Source organism: Rhyacophila brunnea, unplaced genomic scaffold (assembly GCF_057557595.1).
Source record: "Rhyacophila brunnea isolate RB1 unplaced genomic scaffold, BYU_Rbru_1.0 scaffold_5, whole genome shotgun sequence".
Classification (NCBI taxonomy): Eukaryota; Metazoa; Arthropoda; class Insecta; order Trichoptera; family Rhyacophilidae; genus Rhyacophila; species Rhyacophila brunnea.
Window position 1 is genome coordinate 42280272 of NW_028233170.1, and position 12875 is coordinate 42293146.

At 31.4% G+C, this 12875-nt stretch overlaps 1 protein-coding gene across 1 annotated transcript in view; it reads left to right on the plus strand.

The window, feature by feature from the left end:
• Wnt10 (Wnt oncogene analog 10) overlaps positions 1 to 12875 on the plus strand; it is a 144296-nt gene that overhangs the window by 48243 nt on the left and 83178 nt on the right. The window contains exon 3 of the mRNA XM_085956200.1: positions 9450 to 9752. Coding sequence (XP_085812326.1) covers positions 9450 to 9752 — 303 coding nt within the window. The remainder of the gene's footprint in view (positions 1 to 9449; positions 9753 to 12875) is intronic.

Sequence of the window (12875 nt, forward strand, 5' to 3'; positions counted from 1 at the left end):
GTAAATAAAATATATATATTGGTATTCTTGTTCAGAAATTTATTCAGAAGTATATATTTATTTAGTTCGTGTAATATAAACTCCACTTTCATGCACGATAATCAGTGTACATACATCTTGATGGTGAGTATATCAGAAAATTCTTCAAGTAGGTACACAAAGCAAGATTTTCTTCGTGACAGTAAGGCAGTCTTTCTGGTGAATACCATCTCCGCAGAAATCAGCTGATGAGGACGAGGATTGCAGGCTGCATGTGTTAAATGCGAAATCTGCAATTCACATACTGAGCCAGCGTGATGGCTGAGATAAGTACGTCCGAGGGCCACACGTCAGTGGTGATCGCCCAATAAACTGACAAGCGGTTCGTTTAATATACACGTAGACTTCGAATTTCAAATGTATATAATATGTTCCTATTTCGAAATATTTTTTTCAGTAGGTACATACGAGTATTATACATTTTATTATTGATTAAGGCCACGGAATAAAGCTTTACGCTTTACATTTATAATTGGTGAGAGATAACCGATACTTATATATAATTTATTCTGTCATATTCTGTCAATTCGTATTAATTACATTTGGGGTTCCAAGTTCAAAAAATCTCTAATCCCTAAATTTTTGAACGACAAAGATATTTCCATTTTAACATTTCATTTGGGTCTTGGACTATTGCATGAAGATCTTAAAATTCAAAAAAATATATAAAATATAGATAATTATATGTCGTATTTTTTTAAATATTAACATCTTCACGCAATATTTCAAGACCCAAATGAAATCTTAAAATGAGAATATCTCTGTTGTTCAAAAACAGACTTGGGGATTTTTTGAACTTGGACACCCATTTGAAACCTGGGCATATGAGCTTTTATGAGTTTAGATCAGACATATCGTAGGTTTCGATCGCGGGATAGATTTTAGACGATCGCATCATAGGCCCAGCCCATATGAATCTATTTTTGCAACGATAGAAAGCATGTACATTCCGGTGTAGTAGAAATAGTTTATTTGATTTTGTAAAAAACATTAACCATCCTATTTCTATTTCCTTGACCAGCTTAAGTGAATATTTATTTCAAATTAACTATAATGAAACCCAAGTGATTTCTTCATATCACTTGATTTGTATTCAATCACTTACAACCTGCCGCAGGAGTGAGAGAAAGAGAATATGTGAATCATTGCGCTTTAAACTAAGGCGTAGTTTCTCATTATCGTCATGCAGTAGGGGAATAGTTTGACGATGAGTGCAATGAGTACACAAAAGAAGACGAAAATATATAATATATTATATAAAAATATATTCACGACAAATGTGAAACTAAGTATTTCTTTATTATAATAAAAAAGGCAAGTGTTGATGTTTAAATTGTAACACTTCAGTGTTCTCAGTCAAATATAATACATGTTTTTAAGTTAAATAATTACAATGGTAGAGTGGGGTAGATCTTAGGTAGTTTAGCAAGCCTATTCTCACATACCACTTAGGTAACATCAAAAGAAAGCTAATTGCGATAAATATATCACATTTATCACTTTACGTATTCTGGCGGTTAATTATGTAAAAAAGTTAGCCGTCTAAACTGTCAAAAGTCAATATCTTTTAACAGTCCCTCTCTTGGCCGTGCGATTAACTTTGAGAATGAGACAGTAGCTACGTCAATTTTACATAATATTGAGAATTGAGACGCAAGATCTGACTGTTTTGCTGCAATCGCAATGACATGACTAATAAAATTGGAGGTTATATTGACATGTCTCAAATGGCGCTGGTTCGGCTTTATCCGCTTGTGTTCAGCCTTATCCATTTGGGTTCGGTCCCACAAATATATCTGAATTTGACCGACATGTCTACCAACCTAAATTTTTGCCGTATTACGAATTAGAGATAGCCGCCGATAACTGTTTTGTGTATAGAATACTTTCCGTGTTAATTTGGAACAATGAAAATAACGGAAACGTGCTAAAGTGATAACCGTTAAGAATAAACTTCTAGATGACCCGAAGCAGCCTGCAATAGAAGAGGTGAAAGGCATATGCTTCGTCTTAGCTATAGTTGGTTTCAAATAGAATTGGGTAGTTTTAAAAAAAAAATGCTGGCATGAATTATTAAAACTTTGACTTTGATATTTTCAGCAAACGGTTCAGAATGCGGTCATCAAATTTTAACGAGCGTCTCACGCGAACCGGTGCGAGCCCCCAGTAAAGAAACGTCCCTAGCCCAGACTTCATAGGCATCCGGCTAATTAGGCTGCTACATTTCTTACAAAGAAAAACAACATGCTTATCTTGCGGCCGCGGGACTTCACATTCAGAAGAGAGTCAGCCGATTACGGCGGCTCGACGGCCGGCCGGGCCGTGGGAACATTTCCAATGTGTCACTCTCGTCGATATTTATTTATACGGCAGTCAAATCGCAACGATTAAAAGCTCCGATCTTATAGGGATGTCGCAGTATTTCAATACTCGCGAATACTTTTCATGTATGTTCTAAAACTCTAAAGAAAAATTGAGACAGTACAGTTAAGCGCCCTCCGCCGAAATCCGCCTCGCACCACACTCGGTCTTAATCGAGCGTATCGCGGAACCCTACAATTGGCGATGTGAAGCATCTGAAACAATTGGACTGGGAGTGTCGTGGGAGAAGATGCCCAAGATATTTCTTATACGGCTCTGAATAACATTAACAAGGTGTCTTACTATTACCCCGATGGCCAAATTTTACAAAACATCATGCTGGTATCAACAGATATATTCTATTGATAATCGGAAAAGGAGAGGATAGCGCCAATTTTCATTGATGCAGATTACGCAATCAATTCATAATATTATTTAAAAGGGGCCTCGAAACAGTTCAAACTTGAAAAAAATACCGAAACCTTAAGAAAATTTGTAATTATTTTAGACAAATTGGATATAAAATTACTCAAAACATCCCTACAACTAATATGAAAAGGCTCCATAAGTCAATAAGATCCACTCAAAATGATAATAAAAAATATACCATCAATATTAGGTATTATGCGCCATCACTGTCATCGTTAATAATATGGCCTAAATCCGCCACTGGGAAAGGAATAGTACATATGTATTAACCAGTGTATATTATCTGCATAAGACTGGTTTTGAAAATCTAAGTGATGGATTATTTCATGTTTCCTGGTTTCCATAATAACATAAGCGACTCTCGTGGTGTAAGGCGCTGGCCTTCCGCCCGAGAGTTCCGGGTTCGATTCCTGGTGAGGATACAATATTTATGTGTTTTTCTCAAAGCCTGGGTGTTAGTGATTGTTCAAAATTACTAACAACTACCTTGTACGAAAAAGCAAAGACATGGTTATTAATAATTTAAAAAAAAACATTTATTATAATTTTTTTGCGATTTGTAGTCGAGTTTTTTCCCGTGGTTAAAGAAATGTCACATAGGACTGATATTCTGAGCTTATACTTATCCTATCTTATATGATTGCAGTCACTGGATCTGAAAGGCATGAATCATCATTAAATGTCACCATTTATTATTTTTATTCTTTTTATTACATCAATACAGAAATTAAAAAGTGCATCTCTTCCGGTCTCGTTTGCCATGGTCCCAAGTGACATAAATAATTTAAATAAAAATCAAAATATCGATTCTAATTATCTATAGGCCGACTAGCTGTCACATCTCTAGTAGCCTGAAATCTGACATGTATGAACAAATGAGTGAAAGCGCTGTTCACTTTTGGATGCACTGACGTCGAGCGACAGTGCGGAAGATGTAGGTACTGCGGATAATCGATCGCCCTACAGTCGATTACCGGTCGACGTAACACATCACTAATTTTATTAACGTCACAACTCTTCACAATAATTAGTAGGTACAGACAAAAAAAAATTGGTCTACACCTAAATGAAGTTTTTATTAGCAAAACCCTTGATGGTGATTCTGCAACCCTTTGGTTTCGTTGAATTGGTATCTAGTCATAGAAAAAAATAATATTATGAAGGTAAATCTGCGGCTTTAAACTTTTATATAATACGTATATATGTTACCATTGTTCCCATAATGGACGATTTTACACCGCTTGAGTACATATAGTATTTTTATTGTTTATAATTAATTACTAATGATCTATTATTATGTTTTGACGATTTATATGCTTATCAAGTGTATTATTAGTGATAAGGTAGGGGTTTTTTACAAACTCTTTAAATATATTCATAATTTGTTATTTTTATTCTGATCCTTGACTTAATAACATACATAAGTGAAACGGCAAATAATTTTCAACAATAGGTGGGACGAAATTTCGCATTTGTCGCCAATAGCCGAGCGGCATTCGAGGTCGTCCTAAGAATATATTTTTATATCGTGTAAAGATGACTAAAAAACGTTACACCTGTACTCGAAAAAGAAAACATGCAATGAATATACTATTATTACTAATATAACAATAAACATAACACTAAATGGACGCATGTTGAATTTTTATGACAAATTATGTTCCGTTCGGCACGCGTCATTAGCACAATTCGCGCGTCGCATAGTTACGATCTTTTTAGACCATGTCTCAGCTGAGGTATAGCCTTAATAGGTAGGTAATACAGTTTTTACCTATTATTGTATTAATTTGTTATATAAGTTAGAGTTAACTGTATTCGTTGTCAGCGTCAGTATCAGTGCCGAAAGGCGAAACCCGGGTCGCAAAAAACGACTCAAATGGAATAGTACAAAACTTAAATCCATTAGATTTTTATATAACCGCCAGATTTGGCAGTTATTTTGACAATTATTATGTATTATGTACGTATGACATTCGGACGGCAGAGCGAGTCAAGATTCTTTTTTATTTTCTAAAATTTTCCTTTAAGCACCAAGGTGTATGGTTGTTACATCAGTTCCATGCAGCTTCGTTTCGGGACAGTAAAATCTTTTCATTCTGATACATTTACAGCATCATGAAAGGCGGCCGTGCACAAATCGTGGTTGCATACATATGATGGGCGGAGATGGGGTAGCTAAAATCTCTAAAACCTCTGGTTCTTGATTATGTTAATAATTTACCTATATTCGAGGGCTTAGTGTCAAACAACACTATCTACAAAAGTGCAACTTTACAGGAGAGCCAAAAATCGTTATTTTAGATTCTTGTAACTCAACAAGGGAAATGTTTATTTAAAACCTAATGTTAATATTTTATAATTTATTGTGTATTGTACATTTATCTTGCTTACGATGATGTTAAAATTTATAGGGATAGTTTTAAAAAAATATGAAAATGAGGGTAACTTATGTAGTTAGCGTTATACTTTACTGACGATTTAATAAGAAATTAGAAAAGATTGACATAACGTTGTTTGACTATCATATAGCTGTGAATGTAAAATAACGTTATCTCAAAAAAAAAAAAAAAAAAACACTTTTTTGTAGATAACGTTGTCTGACTTTAAGCACTCGTATTGAGAATGTTAAGATAGATATTAAATAATATTAAAGTTTATGACACAAACTGCAATGGACACTTACATTAAAATTACAAGATAAAAAGAACTTTTTATATACAACGTTTTTAAATTTTCTGTTGAATTATTATGCTCAATATGCTCAAACTTGTACTTCATAGTATGAAGTAAATAAAAAACAAACAAACAAATATAGAATACTGAAATGTCATTTTGATTTCCAAAGTGACGCACGTATATATTAATAATTTAGTTGCTAGGACCACCCCCTTAGCAGCCAATAATAGTGGATTCGATTAAGGATTTCTTCCGAAATAACTTTTCATACAAAACAGAATTAACTGAAAATGAATTCAATTCTGCTTAAAGATGGCAAAATAATGCATTGGCATCGTTTTCTGATATATTCTAAAAGTTTCAAATGTCTAGCTAATCCTGAAGTTAGTTAAAAATCGATTTCAAGATTTGTACCGGACAAAGAACTACCGGACAAATAAGAATACGAGCTAATAAAAACGTTGTAAAATAATATTATTTATATAAAATTCAACATGTTTGTTTATAATTGACATACAATAATAAATAACGTTCCTCAAATTTTGTTAATATTTTCGACTAACTTTTGTGGTTTCAACCATGTACCAATAATAGGATTCCTTGATTACAAGCCAACGTCATTGCATTTGCTAATAATTTAATAAAAGACATTTTTATGAGAAACGCTTCAGTCGGATGACTAATAGTTAATTTCGTAATAATTAGGTAGTGTGCAGATAGCTGAATTGGTAAAACACATTGGCCATAATCCAATGGATATGAGTTATGTTTAATATTCGAATTATGTTTATTCAATAAATAATATTTTAGTACTTATAGCTTTTACACCCTTAAGTATTGACTAAAAATACCCTTTTGAAATCAGAAATGGACCTATTAGTATTTCAGTTGTTTTGCACAATTATTATTTATTTTAATCTCATTATTTACATACTGAACATAAAATTTTCGACTTGGTGAAAATAAAAAAAATGATAACCATTAAATCAGTAAATTTAATCAAGTAAGAAGCTCATTATATGCTCGGTCACTATGTTTATTACATTATAATTGCTCTGAAATGCAATCTTTCCATTAAAAAGTCAAGCGATAACTTACTGTCCCGCAGCTTTTTATCAGTCTTCCAAGAAACCGTGCTGAGTCTCAGTTAAGATCTTAAACTTTAAACTAAATCAATTAAAATTCTCATTATATTATATATTTTTTTAATTAATTATAAAACGTTGACTATCTACATTAAACTTGAGGTCACTAGATTACAATTTGCAGTCCGTGAAATTGATTTATCATAATAATAGAGTTTCATTACAAAAACAATTAAAAACTGTGTACAAGAGGAAAGTCCATTGCATTAGAAAATTTTACACAGAAACATAGAAATTCACAGAAAGTCTAAAACTCAATTTTATTTTATTATAGTTATTTTTATTTTGTTTTCGTAGCAGATGTGGGCTTAGAGACTTGCAGGCCCCGTGATAAAAAAAATAAAATAAAAACATCAATTCAAATTATAATTATAATAGAATTACACCTGTAACTAAAATTAAATTTTATTGAAAATTATAGTGACGACACATATTTATGTATTAGTGGTTTTTTTGTTTTTCAGGGATTTATATACTTACAATAATAGATACAGATAGATACAATAATAAGAGTAATATTTTATATACGATCAATGATAAATACGAATAAGTATTTTTAAGAATTTGGTTTCGTTTAATTATTGCATAATTGGTTTGAACTGTTTCGAGCCCCCTTTTACATATTCTAACGAATTCGTTTCGTCAACTGTGTCATAGAAAATCGCTGCTGTTTCGTACCAGGAAAATATTGAAATTATTTTGGAATAAATACTTTAATAGGTACTATGTCATTTTGTCAACAGAGCATGCGTGGCGTGACGTTATTTATTGCGTATTTTAGTCTAACGCTTTTAGCGCCTTTTGCCCTCTCATCTCTTAGCGCATAGATCCTTCTTGTAGTATTATTGCTAGATAGGAAGGTCACTCAAAACGACTAAATATGTATTCCATAATTAATTATTGATAATATACAATTCTCTCAGTATTTGTCAAAGTTTCAAAATTCATATTTTATTTGATACCGTAGTATGATAATACATAATATAAGTGAAACAATTACAATACTCAAATTTTGGTAAAATTATAAAAATGTAGTATTTTTTTTTAATTTATTTAGGTCAACCAACAGGATCAATCATAGAAGATGGATATGAATATAATATAGAAAAAATAATATGTGATGGTATCAATAACAGGCGGACACAAAAAGCAAAATTAATCAAATTAAATTAGATCAAATATTATGTACAGCTGTAATGAATATAATTTTAGTATTAAGAGAGAAAACAAAAAAACATAAAAAAGTATATAGGTACATAGATAAGACAGGCAATGCTAGAAAAGGAAAATACAATTTAAAAAATACAATAAAATAAATTATTTTTATGAAATGATTTTAAATAAGAGAAAAAGCAGTTTAAAACTTGAGTTCTCCTTTCACTAAAATCAAAAATACTGTCTTTTTACTTCGCAGGGCAGCATACGCATGAACAAATATCTGATGATGATTTCAAAATATTGAAATCATTCACGCGTAGTCACGTGATCGAAGCTGATCGAATCAGACATGTTTTCCAGAATTTTGTAGACACTAACTTAATTTGAAGTCGCATTGTGAATTGTCATCGCATGATCCACGAAACTGACTCGATTCGGTAAAAGACTAAGAGAGTCAGACTCACGACTCAATTTGAGGCGTGGGATTGATTCCGACAAAGGCTCTTTTTTACGATTGTTTACACTGTTTTGGCTTCCGTAGAAAATTCATTTTCGTCTATTCATATGCCCATTGGGAATGCTTCTATGTTTTACTCAAAGATTCAGTTAAAAGTTAATCGATTGAATTCAGCTATAATTAATTTTGAAAAGCGCATCCGAGTCTTTGTAATAATGTATCACTCAATCCGTCAAAATGCACTGTTAAGCTTTGCACAAGTTTTAATCTTATAGCGGATCCCACTTTGATGTAGAAATTGAAAAATGAAAAATTTATCCATAATATTAATGTTAATAAAAAGATTTTATCTCATAGGTATATATTAGTATCTAAGGTTTTTTGAAATTATGTGTATTCAATATAATATAGAATGTGACATATTCAAATATTGTCAATTAATTATTCGTTGAACAAAATAAATAGTTTATTAAATTATTATCAAGTGCAGGTACGCTATAACTGAAATTTGGAGTGATCCTGGCGTATTAAGGCACATTAACACAAAATCGTAATTCCATAAATATTTAATGTAAAAACTACTACATATTTAATTTCGTCGTAATTAGATAGAGTAGCCGTAGCTTAATTGGTAAACTCCAATGGCGCGAATCCAATGGTTACCGGTTCAAATCCCGTTGGGCTTCGTATCATTTTCATAAAGTTTTTTTATAGTATGTAGGTATATAGCTCATGTGTTTCCAAATTATATGTTCAATTAATTGTGAATTCGCAGACCTAGTCAGACAAGTGTATAAGTAAATAATTGTGAAATATTCCCACAACTGGTGTATTTATGAAATATTCATGCTCAAGATGTGAAATTATTCGCCGCCCTCACCATTTAATAATATAATATAATAATACAATAAAACAGCCGTCGTCCAGATACAATTAGTCGTGAACTTTGGAGCAACTTAATTTGAAAGAGGCAAGAGAACAAAACAGATCCACTCGATCATTGTGAAAATTCAAGGTTCTGCAGAGTCGAGCATTAATAGTGTAATAAAAACTCAACTCAACACGAAAACATAATATCTATCTGCTTCTTATTATTCAAATGAATATTTTTTTCATCTAATTGCCTTAACATTTTCATATTATATTATGTAGCTAACTAATACTGTTTTTTGGTTTTGTTTCAGGTTTTCCAGAAAGTGCATTCGCCATGTCGCTGATATCTGCAGGAGTAGCTTTATCAGTCTCCAGAGCCTGCTCCCGCGGAGAAGTGGAAGGCTGCACCTGTGAACCTTCGCCATCACCACTGCAACCATTTCCATCGAATACGTCGGGTCCCCGAAGAAGCAACCGTTGGAAGTGGAGCGGCTGCTCCAATAATATCGATTTCGGAATTCGTTTCTCCGAAATGTTTCTTGACTCGAGAGAATCTGCTGGAGATCTGAGATCGAAGATTAATCTTCATAATAATAGAGCCGGAAGATTGGTAAGTGTAATATTTATTTAAAGTAACATAATTAATTATTATTGATATTTCCATGTTCCAGATTCATTTCCATGTTGTATAGAGAATTCAATTTTATAATACCCAACATATATTATATATTATATTAAAATATTTAGCTTGGAAAATTTCTAAATGAATGTAATGATGGTGATTGGTGACCATATTTTTTCGCTACCCTTTGCAATTTTTACTCCTATATCAAAGGAAATATTTATGCGTATACTGTGACTAAATATGTGAATTATGCAGCAATTTATGATCACGTCACGCATTGTCACATGCTGGTACGGCCACAAATTTAGTCTCTGGTTTCGTCTCTGGTTTTCGCAGAATATTTTGAATGATTACTATCTCTATATTTTCAATGATAGAGAGCTTCAACACTAATGTATTAGTATTTTGAATTATTATTCATTATTAATGCTAATTTTGATTAGTTTTAACAGTTTCTACGTATTTGTGCGCTAAAATTACATACGATATTGCATCCATAGATAATAGTTTGAACAGAACCCAACTTGAAGACTACAGATAATAGATCAAAAAAATATATAGAAAAGCCATAGAGAAAACCACCAAAAACAAAGAACACGTGATGTTGACATGAGTCGAAAATGTGTAAACATGTAGAAAATGATAAAAAAATGTTCATTGAGTCAAGTGGGTGTCAATGCAGCACGGTACGCGTGAGGTAACCTCATTTTTGTTCTGGTGATTTCGGCAGATTTTGCTAATTGGCAATGTTCGTTTAAATTTTCACAATGTGCTACCGAATGGGAGCATCAGTTTGATAAAATTTTAAATAAGTACCAATACCCGTAGCGCCAGCTTAATGTGACAGAACGTGACAGCACATAACGTGATCATAATATATTTGAACCTTTAGTCTACAATAATTTTACGTAGTTACGATAACTTTAAAGAGGTGATTTTTGGTTGAGAAACGCTGTTCAGATTTAGACACTGTAGCCAAATAAAAACACATTTAAAATTATAGGCATTTCCATAAATTCTTTTAACAAAAAATATACGGAGAAAATTGTTAAAAATAACTACAAAAATTTCTTCGAGGAAACCAATAACATAGTTGTAGTGTGACAGGCCACCGATTTGAATAACATCAAAAACAAAAGAAGAACGAAAAATTTTGTCCGTGAGAAAAAAAATCAGCATTGTACAGTTATGGGGTTAAACCGGTTCCGAATCTCCGGCGAGCTTCTTTGTTCTTGATTATTTAAAATATTTAAATCAAATCCACGTCATTTCGATGCCTGCCCAATAACACTTCATTCGGACAATAAAATCGCTCTTTCGTACATCGCCCATCGCTTTGCAATTTGTTGTTGATTTTTTTTTGTCTTTCGTAATAATGAGAAAACTTATAAGTAGGGCCCGGATTTATATGCTAGTGTATGCACAGCTATGTGAGTTGCACAGAAATCTGTTTTGAAAGACACAGAATCCAAAAATATTTTTTTTTTGTGCATATAAATGCATATTTCAGACGTCAGAGCATATTTGAGATATTAGTACATATTTCATAAATAAATGCATATTTAGAGCTTTTAAAAAAAGCTTTTAATTATTTTATCGAAATTTAACTAAGTTAGGAAGGTAGATAGTTTAGTTGCACTTGCATTTTTAATGCCATCTCCGAGCTGTGTATTTATCAGAAAAAGTGAAGTCAACTCGGGAACTTTTATTTAAAGTTTGCCCAATCACCTCTGTGGACGTTAAGAGGTCGTTTTCAGCATATAAACAAAATACTGACAGATACATATGCGGAAAAATTTTATGCCAGAGCATAATATTGAAAAATTATGGTAATATTTGTTTCGAGCAAAACCCAGAAAATAGTATTTAGGAATAGTTAAGTGTGTCGTTTTTGTTTTTTAAGTTATGTTTGGTTTACATTGCATTTATTTTAACTTTATATTCATTGTTTGTGTTTTTTTGTTCTGCTATCGTATTATGTTGAAAAATTATTAACTAATTATTCGATTTTTTGTCAGTAATATTGGGTAAAGTGGGTATTAACAATTTTTTCCCACAAAAAAATTCAATTTTTAATTGCATATTTCTTCGGTTTTAGTGCATATTTTATTGATTTTAAGTGCATACGTGCATGTATATAATCATGTTTTTTGTTGCATATAAATCCGCTCCCTACTTATCAGACATAGGTATTGAAAGCTTTGATTTCACCAGTTTCTTGATAAAATAATAGATCAGTTGGTTCTGGTATCTTACAGATCATCAAATATAAATTATACCGATTTTTAAAATCTTAAAAATTGTTATCGTTGTTTTATTGTATTATATTTCAATGTACAATAACACGGTTGTTTATCAATATTTTCGAAAAGACAACTATTGTAACCTTCTTTGATTAAAATTAAGTCCAAACTCACTACTTTTCATGAGAGTCTAAAGAAGGTTAAGTTTTGGAAAACTTACTAATGGAACTTTATAATTCTCTATGAAATTGATTAATTCAAAAGCGATTCGCCCTTTTATGGTTAAGGGGGAGAAGCACACCAGCAGAGAACCTAGCGGAAAAATTCGAACCTTGCATTTTGAGATTTTTTTTTGATAATTTACAATTTCAACAGTATTAATTAAGTAATATGTATCTGAAAACATTAAAAAGATTTTTTATTTTTATTTTAATTTAAAGATAAATAATTTACAATTGTAAAAAAATGTAATAAAATGTGAATTCGTTGCAGGGTCACATCTTATTATTACATTATATGTTATGGTCATGTATATTTTTAAAATTTAGTTTACTAATTTTTCAAGTTTTCGTCGTTTATATTTTTGACTAATTCATCGTTTTAATATTTATTTTAAAAAACATCGACTTTTATAAAATATAAATGTGTATAACTTGAAATTTTAATAATAAATATGACCATAAAATATAATGTAATAATAAGATGTGACCCTGCAACGAATTCACATTTTATTACATTTTTTTACAATTGTAAGTTTAACTTTAAATTAAAAAAAAATCTTTTTAATGTTTTCAGATACATATTTATTAATTAATACAGTTGAAATTGTAAATTATCAAAAAAAATCTCAAATTGCAAGCTTCGTATTT